This window comes from Mobula hypostoma, chromosome 20 (genome assembly GCF_963921235.1).
Source record: "Mobula hypostoma chromosome 20, sMobHyp1.1, whole genome shotgun sequence".
NCBI classification, from domain to species: domain Eukaryota; kingdom Metazoa; phylum Chordata; class Chondrichthyes; order Myliobatiformes; family Myliobatidae; genus Mobula; species Mobula hypostoma.
This window is the reverse complement of record NC_086116.1, coordinates 60,144,161-60,170,720: the sequence shown is the minus strand read 5'-3', so window position 1 is coordinate 60,170,720 and position 26,560 is coordinate 60,144,161. Positions and strand designations below refer to the sequence as shown.

The 26,560-nt window shown below is 40.0% G+C and overlaps 1 protein-coding gene across 2 annotated transcripts in view; it reads right to left on the bottom strand.

The window, feature by feature from the left end:
- The window catches only part of chchd3a (coiled-coil-helix-coiled-coil-helix domain containing 3a), a 325,052-nt gene that overhangs the window by 288,914 nt on the left and 9,578 nt on the right, over positions 1 to 26,560 (bottom strand). For both annotated transcript variants that reach the window (XM_063073043.1, XM_063073044.1), the window contains exon 2: positions 26,129 to 26,249. In XM_063073043.1, the coding sequence (XP_062929113.1) occupies positions 26,129 to 26,249 (121 nt within the window). The remainder of the gene's footprint in view (positions 1 to 26,128; positions 26,250 to 26,560) is intronic.

Sequence of the window (26,560 nt, the reverse complement as noted above, 5' to 3'; positions counted from 1 at the left end):
TGAGTCTACCTTTAAAAATATTAATGTCAGAAATACTGCGCAGGTCTGGCGGCAGAAGATTCCACTCTCTTGTTGATCTTGGGTAGAGGGAGTACTGGTAGCAAATCTTATTAAATGAAGGAGTTTCCAATATGTGAGGACCAGTTTGCTGTCGAGGGGAACTGACCCTGCGATGAATTTGGATGTTTGATGAAATGATGTTGTGAACTTCTTTGAAAATGAAAACTAACTGTAGTTTAATATGTCAGTTTTCAAGTGGTTCCCATTGAAGGTTAAAGAGCATGTTGGTGACACTGGATCTCCTGCTGTAATCGTTTAACACAAAGCGAGCAGCATGGAGTTGGATTTTTTCGATGGACTACTTATTGTTAGCTTGATGGGGATCCCATACGGCCACGCAATACTCAAGCTTTGGATGGACGAGTGTCTTATATGCCATGTCCTTGATGGATTTATTACATGAATGGAGGATTCTTCTCAGGATACAAGGCATTTTATTTGCTTTGGCTGTAATCTGATTGAGGTGGCATGCCCAGTTAAGATCCTTGCTAATTTTAACACCAAGATATGGGTGGTGGGTGACTGTTTCAAGAACCTGTCCATTCATGTCATATGCCATGTGGATTGGTTTAACTTTTGTGACTGACATGCAATCCCAATCAAGAAGAGAACATTTTAAAAAACATGACATAAGCTGCAGTAAACAATCCTTTTGCTCTCCGCAAGAATTCATACAATCTCCTTTTTTTTAGTACCAGGATTGCATCTCTCAATTTATTCCAACCATGGTTCGAATCTGGCCATCTCCGTGCATGTTTTCCATCCGTGCTGGATTGAGTGTCAAGCTAGCAATTCAGCCTTGTAAAAAAAGAAAAAAAAAAAGCGAAAGAAACAGCAAGGTTGCTGCCCAATACTCCACAAGGCACGGAGAGTAAGAAAACTTCAGTGTATGTAAGGTATCATATGTATTTACACTGAGTTTTTTATTACTGTGTTCTTTATCTTAGTGTGTTTTTTATATGTTTAATTGGATCCAGATTAGGAATTATTTCATTCTTCTTTACACTTGTGTAGAAGAAATAACACTACACAATCTTGAAATGGAATGAGGTTAAGGGGGCCAATTGATCCATATTGACTAGTTGGGCCAAAGAGCCTGTTTTAGTACTGTATAACTGAATCTGAGTCAGATTTATTATCACCGGCATATGTTGTGAAATTTGTTAATTTAGCAGCAGTTCAATGAAATACATAATCCAGAAGATGAAAAGATAATAAAATAATAAGTAAATCAATTACAGTATACGTATATTGAATAGATTAAAAATCATGCAAAAAACAGAAATTATATTAAAAAAGTGAGCTAGTGTTCAAGTGTACAATGTCCATTTAGGAATCAGATGGCAGAGGGGAAGAAGCTGTTCTTGAATCGCTAAGTGTGTGCCTTAATGCCTCTGTACCTCCTACCTGACGTTAACAGTGAGAAAAGGGCATGCCCTGGGTGCTGGAGGTAACTGTGATATAAAGAGAAAAGTATGTGATAGATTACTTGTCTAATTTATTTGCAACTACATGTTTCAAATTATCCACTGGATAAATAATTCAAAGATAAATGAAGCATCTGGTAAGAAATCGAGGCTATTTTACACAGTACAAACCAACAAATGTTGCCTTCCTGTTTTTTGTTGTATTGTAGATTCTTAGGTTGAATCAGACAAATATTTGTAAAAGAATAACATCCCAACGCCTTTCAGGTCTAGTTTTTTTTAAAAAACAGCCAAGCACATGTGTTCAATCCATCTCAATGTAAGCGGTCTCTGTTAGACTTGATTTTTACTCAGCAGTCAGATCTGTCATATCTATATGTTCCATTTTCTTTGACAGGAAAAGCATTTCTTTGAGGTGTGTCATTTGAAGTCAACATCTAGGAATAGAAAGATGATAAATCATTGGAGAAGTGATTTGTCAACATGTGCCTGCATTGAATGCAAGAACTGATACATAGCAGACCACGTTTTCTGATTAAGTTGTTAACTGCTTGGTAAAAGCATAAATGACACCTGAAAGACAAAACACTTCTGTGTAGCTACAAATGAATCAGCTTCTATTAATCTGCATTCCCCAAGTCACTAGCAATGAATGCATTAAAGATTCAAAGATTCAAAGTCAAAGTATATTACTAAAGAATGTATAAATTACACACCTTGAAATTTGTTTGCTTATAGGCAGCCACAAACCATGAAACCCAAAGAACCCAGTTAAAAAAAAGACTACAACAACCGCACTGAGAAAGAACACACACACACTCACTCACAATGCAAACAGTAAGAGCAAATGACAACATTCTGAACCAGAGTGAGTCCTTAGATCCACTCCACAGAGTAGCCAGAGGATGCCCAAGCTTCAATCTCAGTTTATCATACTGACGAGGCAAAAATGCTACAGAACTCACAGGGACTATAGCCACTGGAGCAGTGCACAGCCTCAGCGTTGCAGAGCAACAAATGAACATTGTGGGAGAACAAGCAAAGTCAGCCTGACCCTTGCGTCCGATCCCGACACTCGGGACTTTCCAATCCACCTGGACCGGTGTTTATAGCACTGGGTATTGCCTCGCTCTCGGATCCGGATCCCAGTGCAGTGACACACCTGGGATGCACAGCCCAAAGCCATCCTCGATATCAGCAAATCGGCTCGGCGCTTAGGGTGATCCAATCTTGTACACAGGTTTAGTGGAAGAGCATAGAAACTTTCCACATCGACTCCCCTCCACATTGTTCAATTGAAGGACGGCAGTAATACCAACTCCATCTGTGATCCTGTATTGAATACATTGCATTCTGGCATTGCGATACACCAGCATGGCTCATCCTTCGAATCAGCTTCATCTCCACTTGCTTCTTCATTGTTTGCGATGATAGTTGACCACAATTTACTACAGAAAAGGTGTAATTAGTAATGATTTCAAATTGTACTTTTTGCCTTCTGGACTACCAGTAAGCTGTTGCACAACTTCAGTAGCATCAACTTAAACAAAAATATTAGAAATATTTATTCCAAGTGATAATATCTCCAGTCCAACTTCTCCAATGAATCAATGCAAGTTTGTTTTAAACCTCTGCAGACATAGTATTGTGTAATGGCAATTTGGATTCACCCATTTTTGCCTAATACCTTTCAGGATGCTGTAAACTTGGTAAAAGTAGAAAAATAGCTGGATGAGAAAGACCAATAACTCAAGTGACATGTAATATTGCTCTTGCAATTTTGCTTGTTTTCATGACAAAGATCCACAATCAGTTTTATAATAAGCCAGAGCTCTGAAAATTTGATTTAGATTTAGTTCGGCTTTCTGATTTTATTAATAACTCTCAACCGAACCATTTTTGGTGGATGCCAGCAGCATGAGAGTGCTAACCACATTTTGCTTCACAAAACAATTCAAATTATGAAGTCTCTAGTAATGGCAGAAACTGTCTTATACCTGCCATAACAAACACATTACTTACTACTACTTTCAAACACAAAACTACTTCATCTCAGCTGAACACATTTTTGTAAATGCAAGGAACATAAAAATGGATAATAAACTAAAAGTAATGTCAAAAAATAAATGAACATGGATCATCAGCTGATTAATGAAGGTAGCTGTCCAAGTGGGTTGTACTCTGCTAGTTGAAACAAGTAGAAGGAGAAAAGAATATGAATGATGATGTGGGAAAATAATGCCTCAAGTTATTAGATGACTCATGGTCTGGAACAGACAAACAGTCTGGACAAAAGAAACAAAAGGACCTGCAACAATCAAATGATCATATTTGTGACTTTTGAATTATTACGTAAAGAGGGCTCAGTGAAGACTTGAGCAACTTGCATGGAGCAAGTCAGAACTATTCCACATTTTAGTTAAGGGTGAAAGTTTATGCAAGGTATGGAAAACAAAGGTTAATTTAAATTAAACCAGTTTCCAGTGTTCTACATCATATTTGTACTCATTTCAAATTGAATTGAATTGACTTTATTTCTTACATCTTCATTTACATGAGGAGTAAAAATCTTTATGTTACTTCTCCATCTGAAAGTGCCATGTGCAATCATAGTATTTTATAGAAAATAGAACAGTCAATGTAATATAGAGTACATTCAAATTAGCGTGAGTTCATCAGTCTGATGGCCTGGTGGAAGAAACTGTCCCGGAGCCTGTTGGTCCTGGTTTTTATGCTGTGGTACCGCTTCCTGGATGGTAGTGGCTGGAATAGATTGTGGTTGGGATGACTTGGGTCCCCAAAGATCCTTCGGGCCCTATTTACACACCTGTCCTTGTAAATGTCCTGAATCCTGGGAAGTTATGTACAAATCACAATTGTGCCCCTGTAGAACGTTCTTAGGATTTGGGGGCCCATACTAAACTTCCACAACCATCTGACGTGAAAGAGGCGCTGTTGTGTCTTTTTCACCACACTGCAGGTGTGTACAGACCACGTGAGGTCCTCAGTGATGTCAAATTACATGTCATATTATTTGGGGGTTATTACATTACTTTGCCATATTTTAATCACTTTTATTAAACTTCCTTTAACAAGGATCCTGGGTTTGCTGCTCTTCAGCTTCACCTTCTTTTTTTAAAAACACAATATAGACTATTTCAAGGTTACCTCAGAGGCTAGCTGGAGGAATAAACTTCCACAAGGATGGCAAATGGCAGGATTCTTCTTGTTGTCTACGGTTCGGACACATTCAAAGCATATTCCATATATCAGTGTGGATGAAAGTGTACTGAATAGCTTGGTTGAAGGTGCAGCTAATTCTCCAACTTCCAGCTCTACAGATGTAATAACATCAGAATACAGAATCTTTTTTTAAAATATCAAATGCATTCAGCTACTCTTTAGCATATTAAATTTAATAAGATTCATTGACTGTAGCTCTTGCCAATACAGTCAGAGATAAACATGGCAAAGAAAGATAAATTGGTAAGGAGCAGGTCAAGTTGATTTTTCATCATGTTGGCTATCAGCAACTCCAGTAAGCCTATTGCTACGTACTTCAGCCACTTAAAAGTCATAACTTAAACACAAAAGACATAAATAGTGAGTATATCAATGCATAGTTATTCCCAAAATTTCCTCCAACTGCTGTTCAACATGGATAGCAAGTCAATAGGCATTAACCATGACCAGATACTACGAAACTTCACAACGTCTGGAGTCAATGCTGAGTTAATTTGTAGGTATGATGATTATCTGAGCACTGACTGAACTTGCTAAAACTCAAGTGTAAGTCCAAGATATTTAAGAAGATAACCTTCCTTGTTCAACAGGACGAGTGTCTAATGTCTTTGGCTTCCTTTCAACCCAAGGACAAGCCATCATCAATTTCTTATTTCAATCCAGTTTTGTGGGTCCTGAGATGCCTTCAGGACCAATGTTAGTTACACAAATTCTTCCATAGATGGAACTGGGGCTGGACAGACTAAGAAGTTACATGTTCTTCTGCTGCTTATGCAAACTTTTTGTGCATCCTCAAGGCAAGATCTCAAGGTTGTCACCGCTATCCCAACTGCTCTTTCCCCACTTTGAACAATCATGAACCAGGATATGATACATCAAGGAAACTTTGAGCTTGGTGTGAATGTTTGCCTCACCATGAAACTTCTTCGTCAGGTACAGCAAGAAGATCCAAGGAAAGCATTGGGGCATTCTCTGCCACCAGTTTACGAAGAGATTGGTTTGTATGTTGATGTGGAATACAACACAAGTTGCAATTTTTATGGATAGCCAAACTTGAGGAGGATATTTTACAGAAACCCCCTGCAGCCATCTGCAATTTTCTTGGAGTTGCCATGAAGTAACTAATTAACATATAAAGATTATTTATGACGAAGGGTCTCCGCCTGAAAAGTCGACTGTACCTCTTCCTATAGATGCTGCCTGGCCTGCTGCGTTCACCAGCAATTTTTAATGTGTGTTGCTAAAGATTATTTTGTTCAATTAAGTGAAGGGCTTTATTTTCTCTTATTTTTTGTAGTTTTGACTGTGTACTGATCCCTAAAACATCAAGATTTGTATTCTTCATGAATTATATACAGCTTTTATTTTTATTATTTTATGCCTTATTCCAAATTTGCAGTTCTTTTCATCTCTTCTGTACAGATTTCAGCTTCAAACTCTTGAGCCTTGATGCTTCATACAAAGGGATAACAGGTTCTCAGAGGTCTCCAAGTAGATAAAGCCTTTGATGTTGATCACCCTGTTCAATATTCAGACCAAAAAAAATAGCTGACAGGCTGATCTTCAGAATTAAATGTTAGTGTGAAATACCGCTGTTTCAAAGAGACTAGATTGGTTAAAATTAATAACCTGTCATTTTACTAATAAAACACTATATAGTAGTTCATATAGAAAGTGTGAGGGTGAGATCAGCGTGGCAGTAAAAATGAATATTTGATTAAAACTGATTATATTGAAATGCAGATTAAAGTGCAACATGAAAAATTTAATTAAGGCTACGCACCCTATATTTCAATTTTACCACCGAAAGAAATGAACCAGGTGTAAAATTTGAAGATCTTTAAAACAACCTCATTAATATAAAACTTAAAGAATAAGTTTGCTGCTGTTACAGTTATATTACTGATTAATAACATCTTTGAGCATGTTCCACGACAATGGTTGATCTAGATGTCAATTCCTTTGATATGTATTTTTTGCCCCACAACCACAAAAAAAAATTCACCCTCTTCAGTATGCAATCTATCATTGCTGTGTCCTCATATTTGACAAGCTAAACCAATCCAAAATGCTTGCATAAAACTGATCTTGAGGCTTGCAGGGCGGCTCCTCCCATATGTTATGTTGTGTAGAGGCTATTCTTGCTGGAATTTTGGTTATCTCAACTATAGTTAGAGTGTGGAAAGTCTGCAAGACTTTTGCCTTGACTGCTACAACAGAGTGAATGATAGGGCCTTGAGGAGTGTTGTAGTAGAGACCTGGGACTCCAGGAACAGAGTTCCCGGGCATTGGAAAAGAGGGTGAGATGGGTGGTGAGTGAGGCATATGGCATACTTGCCTTTATCATAAAGGGCATTAAGTGTGGCAGTTTGGCCAACATGGGATCTTGGGGTCTCAGTCCATTGGACACTCAAAGCTGCTGCGCAGGTTGGCTCTGAGGTTAAGAAGGCATACGGTGCATTGGCTTTCATCAACTGTGGGATTGAGTTTAAGAGCTGAGAGGTAATGTTACAGCCATATAGGACCCTGGTCAGGCCCCACTTAGAGTACCGTGCTCAGTTCTGGTCACCTCACTACAGGAAGGATGTGGAAACTATAAAAAGGGCGCAGAGGAGATTTACAAGGATGTTGCCTGGATTGGGGAGCATGCCGTATGAGAACAGCTTGAGTGAACGCGGCCTTTTCTCCTTGGAGCAGTGGAGGATGAGAGGTGACCTGATAGTGGTGTATAAGATGAGAGGCATTGATCGTGTGGATAGCCAAAGGCTTTTTCCCAGGGCTGAAATAGCTAATAGGAGAGGGCACAATTTTAAGGTGCTTGGAAGTAGGTACAGAGGAGATGTCAGGGGTAAGTTTGTTTTTAATGCAGAGAGTGGTAAGTGCGTGGAATGGGCTGCTGGCGACAGTGGTGGAGGCGGATATGATAGAATCTTGTAAGAGATTCCTGGATGAGTACATGGAGCTTAGAAAAATAGAGGGCTATATGGGTAACCCTAGGTAATCTTTAAGTAAGTACATGTTTGGCACAGTATTGTGGGCCGAAGGGCCTGTATTGTGCTGTAGGTTTTCTATGTTTCTAACATGTTGCAACAGTATGCAATGCTAGTGGGGCCTAATTTGGAGTTTTCTTACCCTTTCTGGTTAACTTAACATAGAAACATAGAAAACTTACAGCACAATACAGGCCCTTCGGCCCATAAAGAGGAGTTTATAAGAATTTTTATTTACCTTGGGTCCAGGAGATTTGGCCACCTTTAGTTTAGTGAATTTCTTTTATTTTATCCTTTGTGATTGAGATTTTTATGATCTCCTTGTTGTATATTGAGATTAACTCATTGTCTAGAGATATTTACAGTGTCTTCCATAGTAGAGCCAGCGGCAAGAAATGTATTTACCATTACTGCCATTTTTGTTTCTTGATATTAATTAACTCGCCTCAATCTTAACTGCTTTAAGATATGTAATCTTAACAATTACATATCTTTGAAAGTTACCATTTGTTTTGATATTGCATGCAAGTTTTCCCTCATCACTTGTTTTGAAGGTTGTTTCTTTAGAACAGAAATGAGGAGGAATTTCTTTAGCCAAAGGGTGGTAAATCTGTACAATTCATTTGCACAGACTCCTGTATAAGCCAAGTCTATAGGTATATTTAAGGGGAGGTCAATAGGTTCTTGTTTAGTAAGGGCGTCAAAGGCTACAGTGAGAAGGCAGGAGAATGGGATTTAATAAATCAGGCATAATGGAATGGTGGAGCAGACTTAATGGACCGAATGACTGAATTCTGCTCTTATGTCTTATGGTCTCATAAGCTTTCTAATTCTTCACTGCAGGATCCTCAGAACTTCTATTCCTAGGCCAGCCACTACCCTTGCCAACCAACTTCACCATTTAACTATCCTTAATCTCCTTGCTAACTCCAGATTGTGCCTACTTTTAACAAAATTCCTCTAATTGGAATGAAATTTTGCCAAATATTTTGGATTATTTGACACTAATGATCTACAGACGTGTCTCAAACTTACACTCAGTGGCCACTTTATTACATACACCTGCATGTTAATACAAGTATCTAATCAAACAATCATGAGGCAGCAACTCTGTGCATTATGTATGCAGACATGGTCAAGAGGTTCAGTTGTTGTTCAGACCAAATATCAGAATAGGGAAGAAATCTGATCTAAGTGACTTGAACCGTGAATGATTTTTGGTAAGGTGATTTGTGTATCCCAGGACCTGCTGATCTCCTGTGATTTTCACGCACAACTGTCTCTAGAGTTTACAGAGAATGGTGTGAAAAACAAAAAAAAATTCAGTGAACACACATTAAAAATGCTGGTGATTGCAGCAGGCCAGGCAGCATCTATAGGAAGAGGTACAGTCGACGTTTTGGGCCGAGACCCTTCGTCAGGTCTAACTGAAAGAAGAGACAGTAAGAGATTTGAAAGTGGGAGGGGGAGGGGGAGGGGGAGATCCAAAATGATAGAAGACAAGAGGGGGAGGGATGGAGCCAAGAGCTGGACAGGTGATTGGCAAAAGGGATATGAGAGGATCATGGGATGGGAGGCCTGGGGAGAAAGAAAGGGGGAGGGGAGAAGCCCAGAGGATGGGCAAGGAGGGGAGAGGGAGAGAGGGAGGGGGAGAAGAGAGAGGGAGGGGGAGGAGAGAGAGGGAGGGGGAGGAGAGAGAGGGAGGGGGAGGAGAGAGAGGGAGGGGGAGGAGAGAGAGGGAGGGGGAGGAGAGAGAGGGAGGGGGAGGAGAGAGAGAGAGAGAGAGAGAGAGAGAGAGAGAGAGAGAGAGAGAGAGAGAGAGAGAGAGAGAGAGAGAGAAAATAAATTAATAATAAATAAATAACGGATGGGGTATGAAGTCAATGTTCATGGCATCAGGTTGGAGGCTACCCAGACGGAATACAAGGTGAAGGTGTTGTTCCTCCAACCTGAGTGTGGCTTCATCCTTACAGTAGAGGAGGCTGTAGATAGTGGGTGAAAATTTCTTGTTAATGAGAGGCCAGAGCAGACTGGTTCACACTGCCAGGAAGGTGTCAGTAACTCAATTAACCACGTGTTACAACAATGGTGTGCAGAAGAGCATTTCTAAATGCACAACACATTGAACATTGAAATGGATGAGCCACAGCAGCAGACAACCACACTGGGTTCTACTCTTGTACCTAATGAAGTGGCTACTAAGTGTACTGTCCCATTCCACCTTGGAGAGCTCAATCTCCAAACTATTATAATTGTCCTTAATTTAAGTAGAAGACATTGTTTATGGCCCTGTGGTGTTCACCTTCAAACTGCATCTGGAATTGTGGTCACTACTTCCAATATAACGTCACTACTTCCAATATAACCTTTAAGCAGAAGATCACTCCTCATCAGTAATGGCTAAATCTAAAATAGCTTGTTTCCAGGAAATTTTCATAGGGGTGACCTCATTGAAAGCTATCGAATGATAAAAGGCCTTGATAGGGTGGATGTGGAGAGGATGTTTCCTATGGTGGGAAAGTCTAAGTCCAGCGTATACAGCCTCATAATAGAAAGGAGATGAGGAGGAAATTCTTTAGCTGGAGTGGTGAATTTGTGGAATTCTTTGCTACAGGTTGCTGTGGAGGCCAAGTCTTTATATATATTTAAGGCAGAGGTTGACAGATTCTTGATCGGTCAGGGCATGAAGGGATATGGGGAGAGGGCAGGAGATTAGGGCTGAGAGGAAAATTGGATCAGTCATGATGAAATGGCAGAGCAGACTCAATGGGCCAAATGACCAAATTCTGCTCCTATCTCTTATAGTCCTAAAAGTTCAGGTTCAAGTTCGTTGTCACCTGACTGTACATAGAAACAACCAAACGAAACAACATTCCTCTATACCAAGGTGCACCCACAAAACATAATACACTGCATTTAAACCAAAATATACCATAAATAAGTTAATAAAATACAATTCAAAATGCATGCAATGCGCAGCACAGGTAAACAGTAAACAGCGTGCTGTTCTAGCGACAAGACCTCTGCGGTTGCAGGGTATTCATTAATCTCACAGCCTAAGGTAGAAAGCTGTTACCCAGTTTGGCAGTCCTAGTCCTGACACTCCTGTACCTCCTTCCTGATGATAGTGGGATGTGCGGTAAGGCTCCTCAGCAACACTTCAGACCCTGTGTCTAGAATGCTCCCAGTAAATACCACACAAATAGGTGACTAAAAGAATTCAAGGGTGTGGAATCAATGATGGAGAAAGCAAGGCAGGGCTTCTTATCCTACAAGAGACTGGTTCTAGAATTTGCTAACAACAGCATAGAAGCTGGCCTTCAGCCTGCTGGTACTTACTTTCAGGCCTTTGTATTTTCTGCCTGATGGATGAGGGAAGAAGAGAGAACGTCCTGGGTGGGTGATGTCTTTGATTATTCTTGTTGTATTAATGAGGTAGCGAAAAGTATAGATTCCTTTCCCCTTTTTTGTTTACCCTATCATCCCTTCCCCATTTCTCCCCTGCCCTCATGATCTGCTTATCACCTCCCTCCAATACTCCACCTTCTTCCTTTTGTTCCAAGATTCACTATCCTCCTATTAGATTCCTCCTTCTTCAGCCGATCTTTCTGTCCCATCTCCCCCTAGCTTCTTATATCATCACCCCTCTCCCACTCACCTTCCTTCCCCGTCACCAGGACTTATGTATCATAGCCATACTCCTACCCCCCTCCCCCCACACCTTATACTGGCTTCTGCCCTCTTACATACTTTCCAGTCATGACAAAGGGTCTTACCCAAAACACTGACTGTTCATTACTCTTCATGGACACAGCCTAACTATTGAAAGGTTCCCCAGAATGCTAAGATGGACTTGACCTTATAATCGATCTTATGAAATTGCACCTATTGCCAACCCACACTGTACTTCCTCAGTAGTAGCTGTTGTAATTTATTCTGCATTCTATTATTGTTCTCTCATACCACCTTGATACATTGTATAACGAATTGATCTGTATGTACAATATTCAAGCTTCTTACTGTACATCAGTGCATGTGACAATAATAAACCAATTCCAGTGTGTCTTTCCAGATAGTGCTAATTTTTGAGTAACCTGTGATAGAAAAAAATTAAAATTATAGTTAACTGGAAATCTAAGTACTAAATAATGAAGTGCTGTTATCCATAATTCAGAACTTCCCAGAGCATTCAAATTCCGACATAATATTTGTAATGACAGGTCAAAATTATTTCAAAAATTGCTTTAAAGCAAGTACAATACATGTGACAAAATCAAGGAATTAGTTTTCACTCAAGATTTAGAAACTTTATACTAATTGAAACAATGTTTTTTCCTCAAAATGACATGCTGATACCAGCTCTAGGCACAAATAAATATACAGCAAGCATATACACATTCATATACTGAGGTCTAGCTTGTTCCACAAAGTAGGAGAGAATACATATACTGGACAAAGTCAGATCTTAAAAAAGAAGCACATTCATTCTTATTCAATTTTAAACCTTTGACAAACAACTGCCTTTGGCAAACTAGACACAGGCATGATCAATTGTATTTAAAGAGTGGGTGTAAGTAAATTTAAACTTTGTTAATTCTGGATGTTTCAACTTTACATTATAGCAAAATTAGTAATGATTTTGAGGACACTAATTATTTACTAGCAATAAGGTTATTTTAAGCAAAGCAAAATATCAACATCTGTTTTATCACAAGGGTTTAATTGAATATTTATAAAATATAGTTAAATCAAAATTTGTCAAAGTACTGGTTGAGGTGTTATTATTAGATTCAGAAAGTTAAAGCCAAAATTCCAAACAAGAACAAACTCCTAATTGAATACATTTAATTTATCTGAATGGGCCTCAACTCTGTGGGAGATTGAAGTTCTGCCAGCCTGCCTCATTCACATCTTTCAATCACTTGTGCTCAAATATAACTGTAGACTGTAAGAGAGGTCACCCCCATAGGCTTGGCCTTCATGTCCTTCATTCTTTCTATCCTCTCTCTACCTCCATCTCTTATTTACCTGCCACTGTTTCCCACTCCTCTCACCATATACTCCCATCCCTGGCACAACCTGTCTGTCATTTTTCTCCTCTCCTCAGTCCACCAAAGTCCTTGGATTCCTACCTCACCACTTCACCTCTACTCTTTACGTCAGCCACCTCCACTCAGTCCCAATGCGAGGTTTTGACTGAAAACATTGACAATTCCCTTCCTTCCAAAAGGTGCTGCTCCATCATTAAGTTTGCCCAATAGATTCCTTGAAGTCTTTGACATTCAGCTATGCCCTATTCCAGTGTTGTGAACTTTCAAAGTTATTATTTTAAAAAACATCTCTGAAATTCAGGCTATTTAAAACAACAATAAAGAAATTCAAAGTACAAAAGTAAATTTATTATCAAAGTACCCATTTGTCACCATATACAATACTGAGATTCAATTTCTTGTGGCTATGCTCAATAACTCTCTAGAACAGGATTCTCAACCAGGGTTGTGTTAACACTCGCAGTGGTGGACAGTGACCAAACAGCCCCTAGGAATCTCGTTAGAGGTCTCACAGCCCTGTACGGGAGTGCGCAGTAGGACATATTTATTTGGGCGAATCAATTCTCAGTATTTGACACAAGATTGGGGAGGCTGTTGATAATTGGTAAGCACTGTATTGCATGGAGGGGAAGGCGGCAGGCTGATGAGGAGCATGAAGTGCATTTTCCGTGCACCGAATGGACTCACCCAGCTTGTGCTGTGACGTCAGTCTCTCCCCCCTGCATTACTCCCCCCAAATTCCCGTTAGTGCCGCCAACTGACTTATGGGAGCAAACGAACTCTACCGGTGTAGTAGAAAATTGGAAGGAAATTATCATTCTAAAGGAATTTTTCTCGCCACGACTCAGGTTTGCTGATGGTGGATTTTGTAGGTTAGAAGTGAATTGTATTGTGAAGTTTTTGTATTTTTTGCAATTTTCTTGTTTAGTTATTTATTATACCATTCTTTTTTTATATTTCATTAGACCCTGTGTTTTACAGACATGTTTGACAGCCCAATGTGGCAATTTTGAAGAGGAGGTGTGAGCAAGCTTTTCCTTGTTTAACAAGCATCAACAGCAAGGATAGAAATCATCTCAATTCAGTTGAAGGTGCTTATCTCAAGTTTGACCCAGAATTGAGTACTTGTGCAGCAAAAAAATAAGCACAGGTTTCACTTGCTAGGCCTATATTTAAGCCTAATCATCCCACTTAGTAAGAAGCTGTTTGTTCAGAATCTTGTATAAAATTGTGTCTTAGGCTATATTCTTATTCATATTGCTTTGGCTTATGGTTTTTAGTAACTTCACTGTTCAACATTATCAACAAATTTCAGGTTGAAGATAGTATTAATTAAAATCAATTTACAACCTTTACTTAAATTCAATCTACCGAGCCTACCTGTAGAAAAATTAAATCCCATTTTAGCTTAAGCCAGCTACTTAACAAATATTTATTATGTTTGCCTAAGAGTTTTGAAAATTTATGAAAGGGAAAGAAAGAGATTAATTTCAAGGAAGTTAAGTTAAGCTTAACTAACAACAAGAATTCTGCAGATGCTGGAAATTCAAGCAACACACAGTTGCTTGACACGTCCTGACGAAGGGTCTCAGCCTGAAACCTCGACTGTACCTCTTCCTAGAGATGCTGCTTGGCCTGCTGCGTTCACCAGCAACTTTGATGTGTGTTGCTTAAGCTTAACTACCTGTTTTTCAGGAAAGGTTGGCTAGAAATTCATTCTCTACTCAAAATAGCATTGACAATTATTTTTGGATTAGTATATCTACAATTTACTGATCACGCTAACATACTGTGAGCTGCAGATATAATCATTTTTACGCAGGGGTTCCCTGATTATTTCAAGGGTTCTTTCTGGACAAGAGGGTTGTGAAAGGCTGCTCGAGAATAATAACCATAGCAGAATCAGTGGTTCTTACGATGTTTTAAATTCAAAAATTTAAAATATTATAAGATCCAAAGTTTTTCCTTTCTGTCTCGCTGCACTAGCAATGCCAAGGGAAATGTTGTTCATATCTATTCACAGTTGGCATCAGCGTAGTGGCATCAGCGCTGGACTTTGGGGTGAGAGGTCCCGAGTTCGAATCAGGACGGCTCCCTTGCATGCACTCCATCCGTGCCTCATTATTAAGAACTAACAACTTGACGTGGTTAAAAAAAAACCTGGGTAGCCAAGACACACCCTACGATGAACATACAAAAAAAGCTTGTCATGACAGCGCCCTGACGACTCCACCAGGAGTCAAGGACACAAGCACACACACACACCCCACTACTCAAAAGATGTCGCAACATTTTCAATTAGGATTATAACTCAGCAGTAATTTGGGGCATATTTAAAACAAGTAAATGTTGCTAGTTCTGTCTGGAGATGCTGATCTTTACTAACATAATCACAGTTCTTATATTACCAATAAAAATCTCTCAGCGCAATACACTTCATAGCTTTAGAGACCTGTTGAGATCTACGTCATTCAGCAACTGGGTAAGAGTCATAAATTAATCCCAACCTTGATTAACAAAGCCTCCTGCTGTAATAAATATTCCTAAGTAGTTTGCATCACAGCCTGGTATGGAAACAACAATGCCCAAGAACGGAAAAGCTACCAAGTCCCCAAATTAAAGTTGCTGGTGAACGCAGCAGGCCAGGCAGCATCTCTAGGAAGAGGTGCAGTCGATGTTTCAGGCCGAGACCCTTTGTCAGGACTAACTGAAGGAAGAGTGAGTAAGGGATTTGAAAGTTGGAGGGGGAGGGGGAGATCCAAAATGATAGGAGAAGACAGGAGGGGGAGGTATAGAGCCAAGAGCTGGACAGGTGATAGGCAAAAGGGGATACGAGAGGATCATGGGACAGGAGGTCCGGGAAGAAAGACAAGGGGGGGGGGACCCAGAGGATGGGCAAGAGGTATATTCAGAGGGACAGAGGGAGAAAAAGGAGAGTGAGAGAAAGAATGTGTGCATAAAAATAAGTAACAGATGGGGTACGAGGGGGAGGTGGGGCCTTAGCGGAAGTTAGAGAAGTTGATGTTCATGCCATCAGGTTGGAGGCTACCCAGACAGAATATAAGGTGTTGTTCCTCCAACCTGAGTGTGGCTTCATCTTTACAGTAGAGGAGGCCGTGGATAGACATGTCAGAATGGGAATGGGATGTGGAATTAAAATGTGTGGCCACTGGGAGATCCTGCTTTCTCTGGCGGACAGAGCGTAGATGTTCAGCAAAGCGGTCTCCCAGTCTGCGTCGGGTCTCGCCAATATATAAAAGGCCACATCAGGAGCACCGGACGCAGTATATCACCCCAGTCGACTCACAGGTGAAGTGTTGCCTCACCTGGAAGGACTGTTTGGGGCCCTGAATGGTGGTAAGGGAGGAAGTGTAAAGGCATGTGTAGCACTTGTTCCGCTTACACAGCTAAGTGCCAGGAGGGAGATCAGTGGGGAGGGATGGGGGGGACAAATGGACAAGGGAGTTGCGTAGGGAGTGATCCCTGCGGAATGCACAGAGAGGGGGGGAGGGAAAGATGTGCTTAGTGGTGGGATCCCGTTGGAGGTGGCGGAAGTTACGGCGAATTATATGTTGGACCCGGAGGCTGGTGGGGTGGTAGGTAAGGACCAGGGGAACCCTATTCCTAGTGGGGTGGCGGGAGGATGGAGTGAGAGCAAATGTACGTGAAATGGGGGAGATGCGTTTAAGAGCAGAGTTGATAGTGGAGGAAGGGAAGCCCCTTTCTTTAAAAAAGGAAGACATCTCCCTCGTCCTAGAGTGAAAAGCCTCATCCTGAGAGCAGATGCGGTGGAGACGGAGGAATTGCGAGAAGGGGATGGCGTTTTTGCAAGAGACAGGGTGAGAAGAGGAATAGTCCAGATAGCTGTGAGAGTCAGTAGGCTTATAGTAGACATCAGTGGATAAGCTGTCTCCAGACAGAGACAGAAAGATCTAGAAAGGGGAGGGAGGTGTCAGAAATGGACCAGGTAAACTTGAGGGCAGGGTGAAAGTTGGAGGCAAAGTTAATAAAGTCAACGAGTTCCTCCCCCCACTTGTCTTTCTTCCCGGACCTCCTGTCCCATGATCCTCTCGTATCCCCTTTTGCCTATCACCTGTCCAGCTCTTGGCTCTATCCCTCCCCCTCCTGTCTTCTCCAATCATTTTGGATCTCCCCCTCCCCCTCTCAAATCCCTTACTCACTCTTCCTTCAGTTAGTCCTGATGAAGGGTCTCGGCCTGAAACGTCGACTGCACCTCTTCCTACAGATGCTGCCTGGCCTGCTGCGTTCACCAGCAACTTTGATGTGTGTTGCTTGAATTTTCAGCATCTGCAGAATTCCTGTTGTTTGCGTTTAAAGTCCCCAAATTAGATCAACCAGGAGAAAGCAGGGCTTTTATGGCAATACTTTAAAGAGTAGAGCAAGTGATGGATTTCCTCTTAACGGCAAATACATATACAAGGCCAGTAATGATTGAACACTGCAAGTCTTCACACCATTCATTTTTATATTCATACAATGCTATAGATGATTGCATTATCCACATCTTCATTTTTAATGTAACATTCAAAGAGACAGCAAGTGCAAATATCACATCAGCACAAATTTTTACCAAAAAAGCAAAAGGAAGTGTTTAATGTGGAATGAGATGCCGCTCTTTTGGAAGAGGTTGTCATATTCTCCTCCAGGATGCAACACTGAAGACAAAACCATGAACCGTCATACGAAGAACCCTCATATTCAAGGCTGCAAGCTCTATCATGCACCAATTCACCAGCACGAACAAAGGTGATAACTCTGTATCTCACCCCAACCACCATCAATTAAAAGGAGGGTTAAGCAGTCATAATCGAAAGCTACATCAATTCTGAATTCACACCAACTGCAATAGCCTTTAAACAATCATCTGGCGATCCCTATTTCTCAGTAATCTACCTGAAAGACATTACAGTTTTCACCAAGCCTGAGGAAGAGAGATGTTTATACAAGTCTTTTGGAGTTAAAAAAATACCTTGTCTCTATTAATCGGGCAAGAGCTCATCTTGTTTAGGTTCTCCTACAAGATGCACCCTTAGGGAGTACATGGTAAACAATAAATTCTTAAAATACAGCAGGTTCTGGTTTATAGGGACACAGCAGCACCAGTCTATTTTGCCCAATTAAGTAGCTGCCCTAATGAGACAAACTTTCATGCAAATAGTAAAACAAAAGGTGTGCTTACACATATGCACATACTGAGCAGTAAGTTGTATATTATGTACTTACATAAAATACAGAACAAATTAGAGCACTACTATAGTACTATAAAACTATATTATTTCTTAATAGATATCGATGGAGGAATTCATCTGCCACATTCTTTTGGTTGACTGTAAATGAACAAAATCGGCACATATACCTGGTGTAGACAACGGGCTGCCTTCATACTATGCTGTCAATGACCGCATCCTCCAAATCATTTTTTATTGTAACATTCAAGATGATTGTCAATACCTTCAAAGCCTTCATAGTTCCTCACTTGTTGAAACAGTGAAATCATTTTATTTTCATTCACAGTTGTTTCTGGCATCTCCAAGCCTGAATGCTTGAATTCGCAGTGAACAAAACAGTTCTTAATTGTCTTACTGGTTATTTCTCATCGACAGTCAGTGACAAAAATCACTACTTTTTGAACAGCAGCACAAGCATCTGATGCTAATTAAAAACTGTTTGCTCTAAGCATGTGTAATATCTCACAGCCACACAAATACATGTGTCTGACACTATTTAGAAGCTGTTCGACAACAGTCTCCTGCCCCAATTAAGTGGCGTGGTGCCCCAAATAAACAAAGGAAATCCCAGCTATTTTTTTTAATGAGCTTTGTTCTTTCAAGAGTGTCCCAAATAAGCAGCTGCCCTGATTAACCAATGGCCCAATTAACCAGAATCCACTGTGCATCAAGTGATATTCTGCTTTTTCTCCCCCAGATATTTATAAACAGATATTTTTCAGTGTTTCTTCTGGCCAAGATATTTGACCTTGGCTTTGCAGTTTTGATATTGGAGATAATTCAAAATACCTTCTTGTTAAGTGAGAATTGGTTTTGCCGAAAGATAAACCCTTCAAATCAGAATCAGGTTTATTATTACTGACATAGGTCATGAAATTTATTGTTTTGCAGCAACAATAAAGTTTGTGATTTAAAAAAGTGTTTTAGCTACACAAATAAATACTGCAAAAGAGGAATAGCAAGGCAGTGTTCATGAATCATTCAGAAATCCGTGTTTGGAAGGGAAGGACACAGAAATTCAGAAGTACTGTGTGCATGCCATTCATTTAATGAAAATGCAGTTCAAAGAAGATGGTTGACCAAACTGTGGTTCTACCAAAAACACACAAAATAAAACTCATATCTAAATTGTGCAAACCTTTTTCCAAATATATTTTGCAAGCACTTCCTCTAGAACTATTTTCCAAAAATTATCAGGTTAGACCAAATATATTATTAACACAGAGTACTAACATATTTTATGTGCAATTTCAGAGTCTAGAATAAAGTAATCACATTGTTGAATTTCACAGGGCAACACTGAGCTGCAGGCACCATGTTAACTTGCAGTGCAGTTACCTTGCTGAATCACCTACAAGATAGTTGATGCATTTACTTGGATCTAAATGATTGCAGTGAACATTACCCAGTTTCAGAAACTACATTTCTTTTATTCCCATCATTTTAAACATGTTATACTGTACATAACAGTAAATGGTAGAGAATAAAATAGATGCTTGAGACAATCCAGCTTCTGTCTATACATATTGACAACATAGCAATCGAAGTATGGAAAAACAATTTCATATTTAGCACAATTCAGCTACTGGTGTTGAATGGTAACTAAAAACAGAGGATTAAAATGGGAATGATTACAAGAAAACAATCTCAGGAAGAATTCAAAAGATATTAAGCCAAACAGCATGTACAATTTAACATATTTGTTGCAGCCCTCAAAGAAAATTAGAGAAACAATTTCTAAACCACTGACAAATATAGATGTGCCTGACTTTGCCTGCCTGACCTATTAGCAAATCATATTTGAAACTGAATTAATTTCACATCTGAGCAATGTGATATTAATAAGAAAATGTACTGGAATAATCTTTCTGGCTTCTTTGCAAACCCAATGAAACATACTCCAGTCTTAATCATACAAAGAAACATACATAGCAGTTCATTGAGTTTTCAGGATCCAGTCTAAAAATCAGTCCACCACCCTGTTTTCACTTGAGAATTATATTGTTTTATCAGTTGTGCAAAATCTCTGAGGTTAGTGTTCTCATCCATTTGGTTTCTGTTTCAAAAATCTAAATAAGTTAACACAATTTTTGTCAAAATACAGTACAGCATTTTAAAACTAGAAACAAATTAATTCTGATTCAAAGAACATGTATTCAAGACATCTTTCAAAAGTAGCTGAAACAATACTGTTAACTGTTGCTTTTATCCAAAATAAACAGCAACTAAATAAGGTATGACCACATTAATGCAGCTATATTATAGACCACCCAACAGTCTCTGGGATTTAGAGGAACAAATCTGTAGAGAGATGTAGACTGTACGAGAAACACAAGGTTATTATAGTAGGCTTTTTTAATTTTCCACATATTGACTGGGACTCTCATACTTTAAAAGGACTAGATGGGATAGAGATTGTCAAACGTAGTCAGGAAAGTTTCCTTAATAAGTACATTGAAGTCCCAATGACGAAGTGTGCAATACTTGATCTACTATTATGGAATGAGGCAGATCAGGTGACAGAAGTTTGTGTAAGGGAACACTTTGCATCTAGTGATCGTGCTATTAGTTTCAAGATAATTATAGAAAATGATAGGTCTTATCCTCAGGTTGAGCTTCTAAATTATAGAAAGGCCAATTTTGATGGTATCAGAAAGGATCTGGTAAGTGTGGATTGGATCTGGCTGTTTTCTAGCAAAGCTGTACTTAGTAAGTGGGGAAGCCTTCAAAAGTGCAATTTTGAGAGTATAAAGCTTATATATGTCTATCAGAATGAAAGAAAAGGAGAACCTTGGTCTGAGAGATATTGAGGTTCTGATTAAGGGGACATAACAAAAAAAAGGTGAATCGCAGGTATAGGTAGGTAGGAACAAATGAGGTACTTATGGAGTTTTAGAAATGCAAGAGAACACAAAGAAATCAGGACAGCTAAAACAATGCATAAGGTTGTTCTCACAGACAAGATGAAGAAGAATTCTAAGGGATTCTACAGATATGTTAAGAGCAAAAGGATAGTAAGGGACAAAATTGGTCTTCTGGAAGATCAGAATGCTTTTCTATGTGTGGAGCTAAAAGAGATGGAGAGAGCTCTTAAATGGAATTTTTTCATCTGTATTTATGTGGAAGATAGACACAGAGCCTATAGAAGTGAGGCAAAGCGGCAGCGAGGTCATGGACCCTATACAGATTAAAGAGGTGTTTGCAAATCAAGGTGGACAAATCTCCAGGGTTTGAAATGGTGTTCCCTCGGACCCGGTGGGAAGCAAGTGCAGAAATGGCAGGGGCCGTAGCAGAGATACTTAAATCATCCTTCATGACAAGTGAGTTACTGGAGGATTAGAGTATAGCTAATGTTGTTCCACCGTTTAAGAAAGGTTCTACAAATAAACCAGGAAATTATACACCAGTGCATCTGACATCAGTAGTGGGAAAGTTATTGGAATGTAATCCAAGAGATTATACATACGAGTATTTGGATAGACAATGATTGATTAGAGATAGTCAGCATAGCTTTGCATGTGGTAGGTCATATCTAAACAACCTTATAGTTTTGAGGTTATTACCAGGAAAGATGACAAAGGCAAGGCAGTGCATCTTGTCTACGTGGACTTTGACAAGGTCCCGCAAGGGAGGTTGGTCAAGGAGGTTCAGTCATTTGGCATTCAAAATTAGGTAGTAAACTGGATTAGAAATTGGCTTTGTGGAAAAAGCCAAAGAGGAGGAGGAGTAGTAGTAGTAGTAGATGGTTGCCTCTCTGACTGGAGACCTGTGACAAGTGGACTGCCACAGGGATTGGTGCTGGGTCCATTGTTATTTGTCATCTATAGCAACAATCTGGATGACAATATGGTTAACTGGGTCAGCATATTTGCTGATGACACAAGGATTGGGGGTGTAGTGGACAGTGAGGAAGACTATGCAGTGGAATCTGGTCCAGCTGGAAAAATGGCAGATGGAATTTAATGCAGACAAGTGTGAGGTGCTGCGCTTTAGTAGGACCAACCGGGGTAAATCTCACACAGTGAACGGTAGGGCACTGAGAAATGCAATAGAACAAAGAGATATGGGAATACAGGTGTCCCCCGCTTTTCAAACATTCGCTTTACGAAACCTCACTGTTACGAAAGACCTACATTAGTTCCCTGTTTTCGCTAACAGAAGGTGTTTTCACTATTACGAAAAAAGGCAGCGTGCGCTCCGAGCAGCCGCTCTCCCCAGGATTCGGATCAGCATTCTTGCCGGCATTGCTTAAACATGTGCCTGTGAGCAGCCGTTTGCAAGGTGAGTAAACCTAAAAGAGCTCGTAAGGGTGTTACACTTAGCGTAAAACTAGACATAATTAGGCGTTTCAATTGTGGTGAACGAAATAAGGACAAAGTGAGTTTGGCTTGTGGAAGTTGACAAAGATGATGTTGAAGAGGTTTTGGCATCCCATGACCAAGAATTGATAGATGAAGAGCTGATGCAATTGGAAGAGGAAAGGATAACTAACAATCGAAACTGAATGAGTAATGATAAAGTACGACTTTAATTTTGAAAGGGTACGTCGGTTTGGGCATGTTTGCAAGATGGTTTGAGTGCTTACAAAGAACTGTATGATCTAAAAATGCGCGAGGCTAGCAGTTAAGCAAGCCTTCCACATCAGCCGCAGCAGATGACGAACTTTGACGTCGAGGCAGGCAGAGATAGAAGAATATGAGCTGCCTGCTCTAATGGAAACAAACAACGATGAGATGACACCCCAGTGTCCCACCACCCCAACCCCCAGGCCGCAGACAGATACCAATTAGCGGAGAATGCAGCAGTAGCCGGGAGGCACACAACACACCTTTAAGAAAAAGCCGAAATAAACAAGCTAATTACATGTAATTGTCGGCCCAGATCAGAGGTGCAATCGCCTCTGATCTGGGCCGACAATTATGTGCCGGGCGGCACCTAATTAACTAGCATGTTTATTTCGGCTTTTTTCTTAAAGGTGTGCTGGGTGCGGCCCGGCCACCGCTGTGCCCCTGCATGCTTCGCGGATTGGTAATGGGTCGCTGCCCAGAGGGTGGGGGCCACTGCACCACCCAAACTCCGACAACTCAGCCTAGCACACCATCATCAGTGTGCTCGGCAAGCTGACTTCCCGATTCCCGTGATACTACACTGTACATACATTATTTCTACGTGCATTTTTACGTGTTATTTGGTATGATCTGGCAGCTTCATAGCTTAAACGTTGCTGGAGAGAGTGTTTATGCCAGCAGCGCTTGCGCGTTTCTGCCGAGAGCGCTTGCGTGAGATTTTCACTACGGAGAACAGTTCAGGCAATGATTGTGGAAAAGTATTTCTACTTTATATAGGCTGTGTATTTATCATATTATTCCTGCTTTTACTATATGCTACTGTTATTTTAGGTTTTATGTGTTACTTGGCATGATTTGGTAGGTTATTTTTGGGTCTGCGAATGTTCACAATATTTTCCCATAAAATAAATGGTAATTGCTTCTTCTCTTTACGACATTTCGGCTTACGAACCGTTCCATAGGAACGCTTTACCTTCGGATGGCGGGGGAAACTTGTACAGGTCCATAATTCACTTAAAGTGACATCACAGGTAGACAGGGTCGTTAAGAAAGCTTTTGGCACTTTGGCCTCCATAGATCAAAGTACTGAGTACAGGAGTTGGGATACTATGTTGAAGTTGTATAAAACATTGATGAGGCCTAATTTGGAATATTGTGTACAGTTTTGGTCAGCTACCTACAGGAAAGATGTAAATAAGATTGAAAGAGAAAAAGTGTGGTGAGAAAATCTACAAGGATGTTGCCAGGATTGGAGGACCTAAATTATAAGGAAAGATTTAATAGGTTAGAACGTTACTCCCTAGAACACAGAATACTGAGGGGAGATTTGATAGAGGTGTGATGCCTTAGTTAAGAGTTGTACTGCTATGCTGTAGATATTTCACCTTAGCAATTTTCTGCAAAAGCATTGTGTCATACTGGTAGAATGCTTTGGTTTCGGCTAAGATAAGCTACCATTCAACTTAGGAATGTTGTGTCAGCCAATCAGGATGTTGAGATCTGGAGAAAGTTCTAGAGACAGAGATTTGTGATGGACAGCAGTCTAGTTTGGGGTCTTTTTGGCGCGAGCTCTGGAGCGGAACAGAAGGGAAGATGCCACAGATTGCCATCGGAAGGAGAGTCCCTGTTGCAAGAAGTGCTTTCTGTAGATGAATGGCTCCAAGGAGGAGGGCAAATGCTCCTGAGGGACAGCCAATTTGTTTGAGATGGACTTTAAAGCTTGCACTTTCACACAGACGGTGGGTTCGGTGCTGTGTGTGACAGTTACACTCAGCTTTGGAAGACAGGAGTTCCAAAGGTTTTGTGCACAGTTAGACTGGTTTAACTGTAATGGTTCTTCCCCCCGCCCCCCTTTTATCTCTCTTAATAACTGTTTGATAAAGCTGAAATTAGTAAATATACTTTCTTTATAATTTTATGAGGTATACAAACTGTTATTTCTTGCCAACTGATAATTGTGCATGGTCACAGCACGGTCAAATCGAGGTGTTTTTAAATCAGATCATCATAACATTCCTGTTTGGTGAACCCCAAATTATACCGACCCTAGATATATATTGTTTATGAAAGCTGGCCTTCTCACCGCTGAGTCATGCATGATGAGAGGGTTACAGAGATATATAAAATTATGAGGGGTATAGATGGAGTAAATGCAAGCAAGCTTTTTCCACAAAGGTTGGGTGAGGTCCACAAATAGAGGTTATAGGTTAAGGGTGAAGGGGAATGAGGGGAAACTTCTTCATTCAAAGAGTAGTGAGAACGGATAGGCAGATGGATGGGAGGAGTATGGAAGACTATGGTCCAGGTGCAGGTCAATGGGACTAGGCAGTTTAAATGGTTTGGCATGGATTGGATTGTTTGAGGGTCTAATTTCTCTGCTGTAGTTATCTATGATCCTACAATTCATCTTTCTTCAAACTTGACTATTAACTGTGAAATAGGAGCGTGCTGTACCACACATTTAGCTCATCACAACAGGCCTTTCACAGCCAAGTACTTTAATGTGTATTTTGTCTTTCATCTTTTTTGACCATCCGCAAGGCTCTAACAAATCCTTAGTATCCTTACCAATAGTCCCTTTTGACTCATCAGAATTACAACAGCAAAATAATTCTGAAAAAATATGCAAACTAAGTAATAACGTAGAAGAATTTAAGCTTATTACTTGAATAGATGAAAGAAATGTAACACTACTATGCATGGGTATGTGAAATCAGAAGTGGCACACGAGAGTTGATACTATCTGGATACGGTATAAAAATGTGTAACTTACTATTTCACATATGGCCATTCAACCTAGTCGATCCATGCTGGCTCCCAGCAAAACAATCTTATCAGACTTTCTCCTTCTCTTTTAAATTTCATGTAGCCCTACAAAGTAATTTTCTCTCAAATTTCCTTTTAATTTTTTTGGCCAATTAGACAAATGGGATAATTTACATTAGTCAATTAATCTACCAAATTGTTGATATGAGGGGGGAAAATAGAATCTGAATGGAAATCCAAGCAGTGATTCCATAATCCTTCAGAGGCCACATGTACAAATTGGCAAGTAGATTCCCTCACATACCAAATATTATAGCCCTCCAAAACTTTCCCAACCTTGGATTTTCAGTTTCTCAATTATTTTTCCTCTCCCTAATATCTTGCTTGGTGGGAACAACCTTTAACTATGTTTAATGTTTTACTGATGTGTCCACTCTAGTTCCAGAAACCAAATCCAAATCATGCTCACATCACAATCTGCAACCCACTTGCTGTTCCAAATTTTCAACGTACATTATAGATTTTGCTTCTGCAGCATGTATATCTTAATGGCTAATATACGCTTCCTAATTTTGTTCTCTTTCCCCACTTGCATATTTTTTCCAACCACTTTCCAATCTATATTACATCTTCACAAATTCTGCTTCACAATTCTTTTCATTAAAGATTTAATCTAGAATGTAAATAACTTTGTGATAAAATAACATGTTAATTTAAGTAAGCCATGAACTTTATAGTGAACAGGGAAAATTACATAAAAAAGCTTCAAGATACCTATTGGTTGGACTGGAGAAGGTGGCGAAGTTCCACTTGAAGCTTGTTCTGAAGGAGACGGCTGTGACTTTTCGGCAGATGGAGAAGTATCCCGCATACGGCTGATGACACTATCAGAGAGCTGTTTGGAGGAAATAATGTAACACTGTCAAGGTTAATTTCCCCAATTTTGACAATCAAAGTTATCCAGAACATTCTTCCAAAATTGATAAAATAACAGACTAAATCTTTCAAACACAAACCATACTTCTTAAAGCTTCAGCATTGTGCACTCTATGTACATCCCCAGATTTATTTCATCTTTGGATAATATAGGAGCCATGTATCTATTTTCTGTCTGTATTGTATTTTGTGGTGTGCTTATTATAGTGGGTTGGGGCGTGATAGAACCACATGAGTATTATTACGTACTCACACTGAGGATTAGTTTAG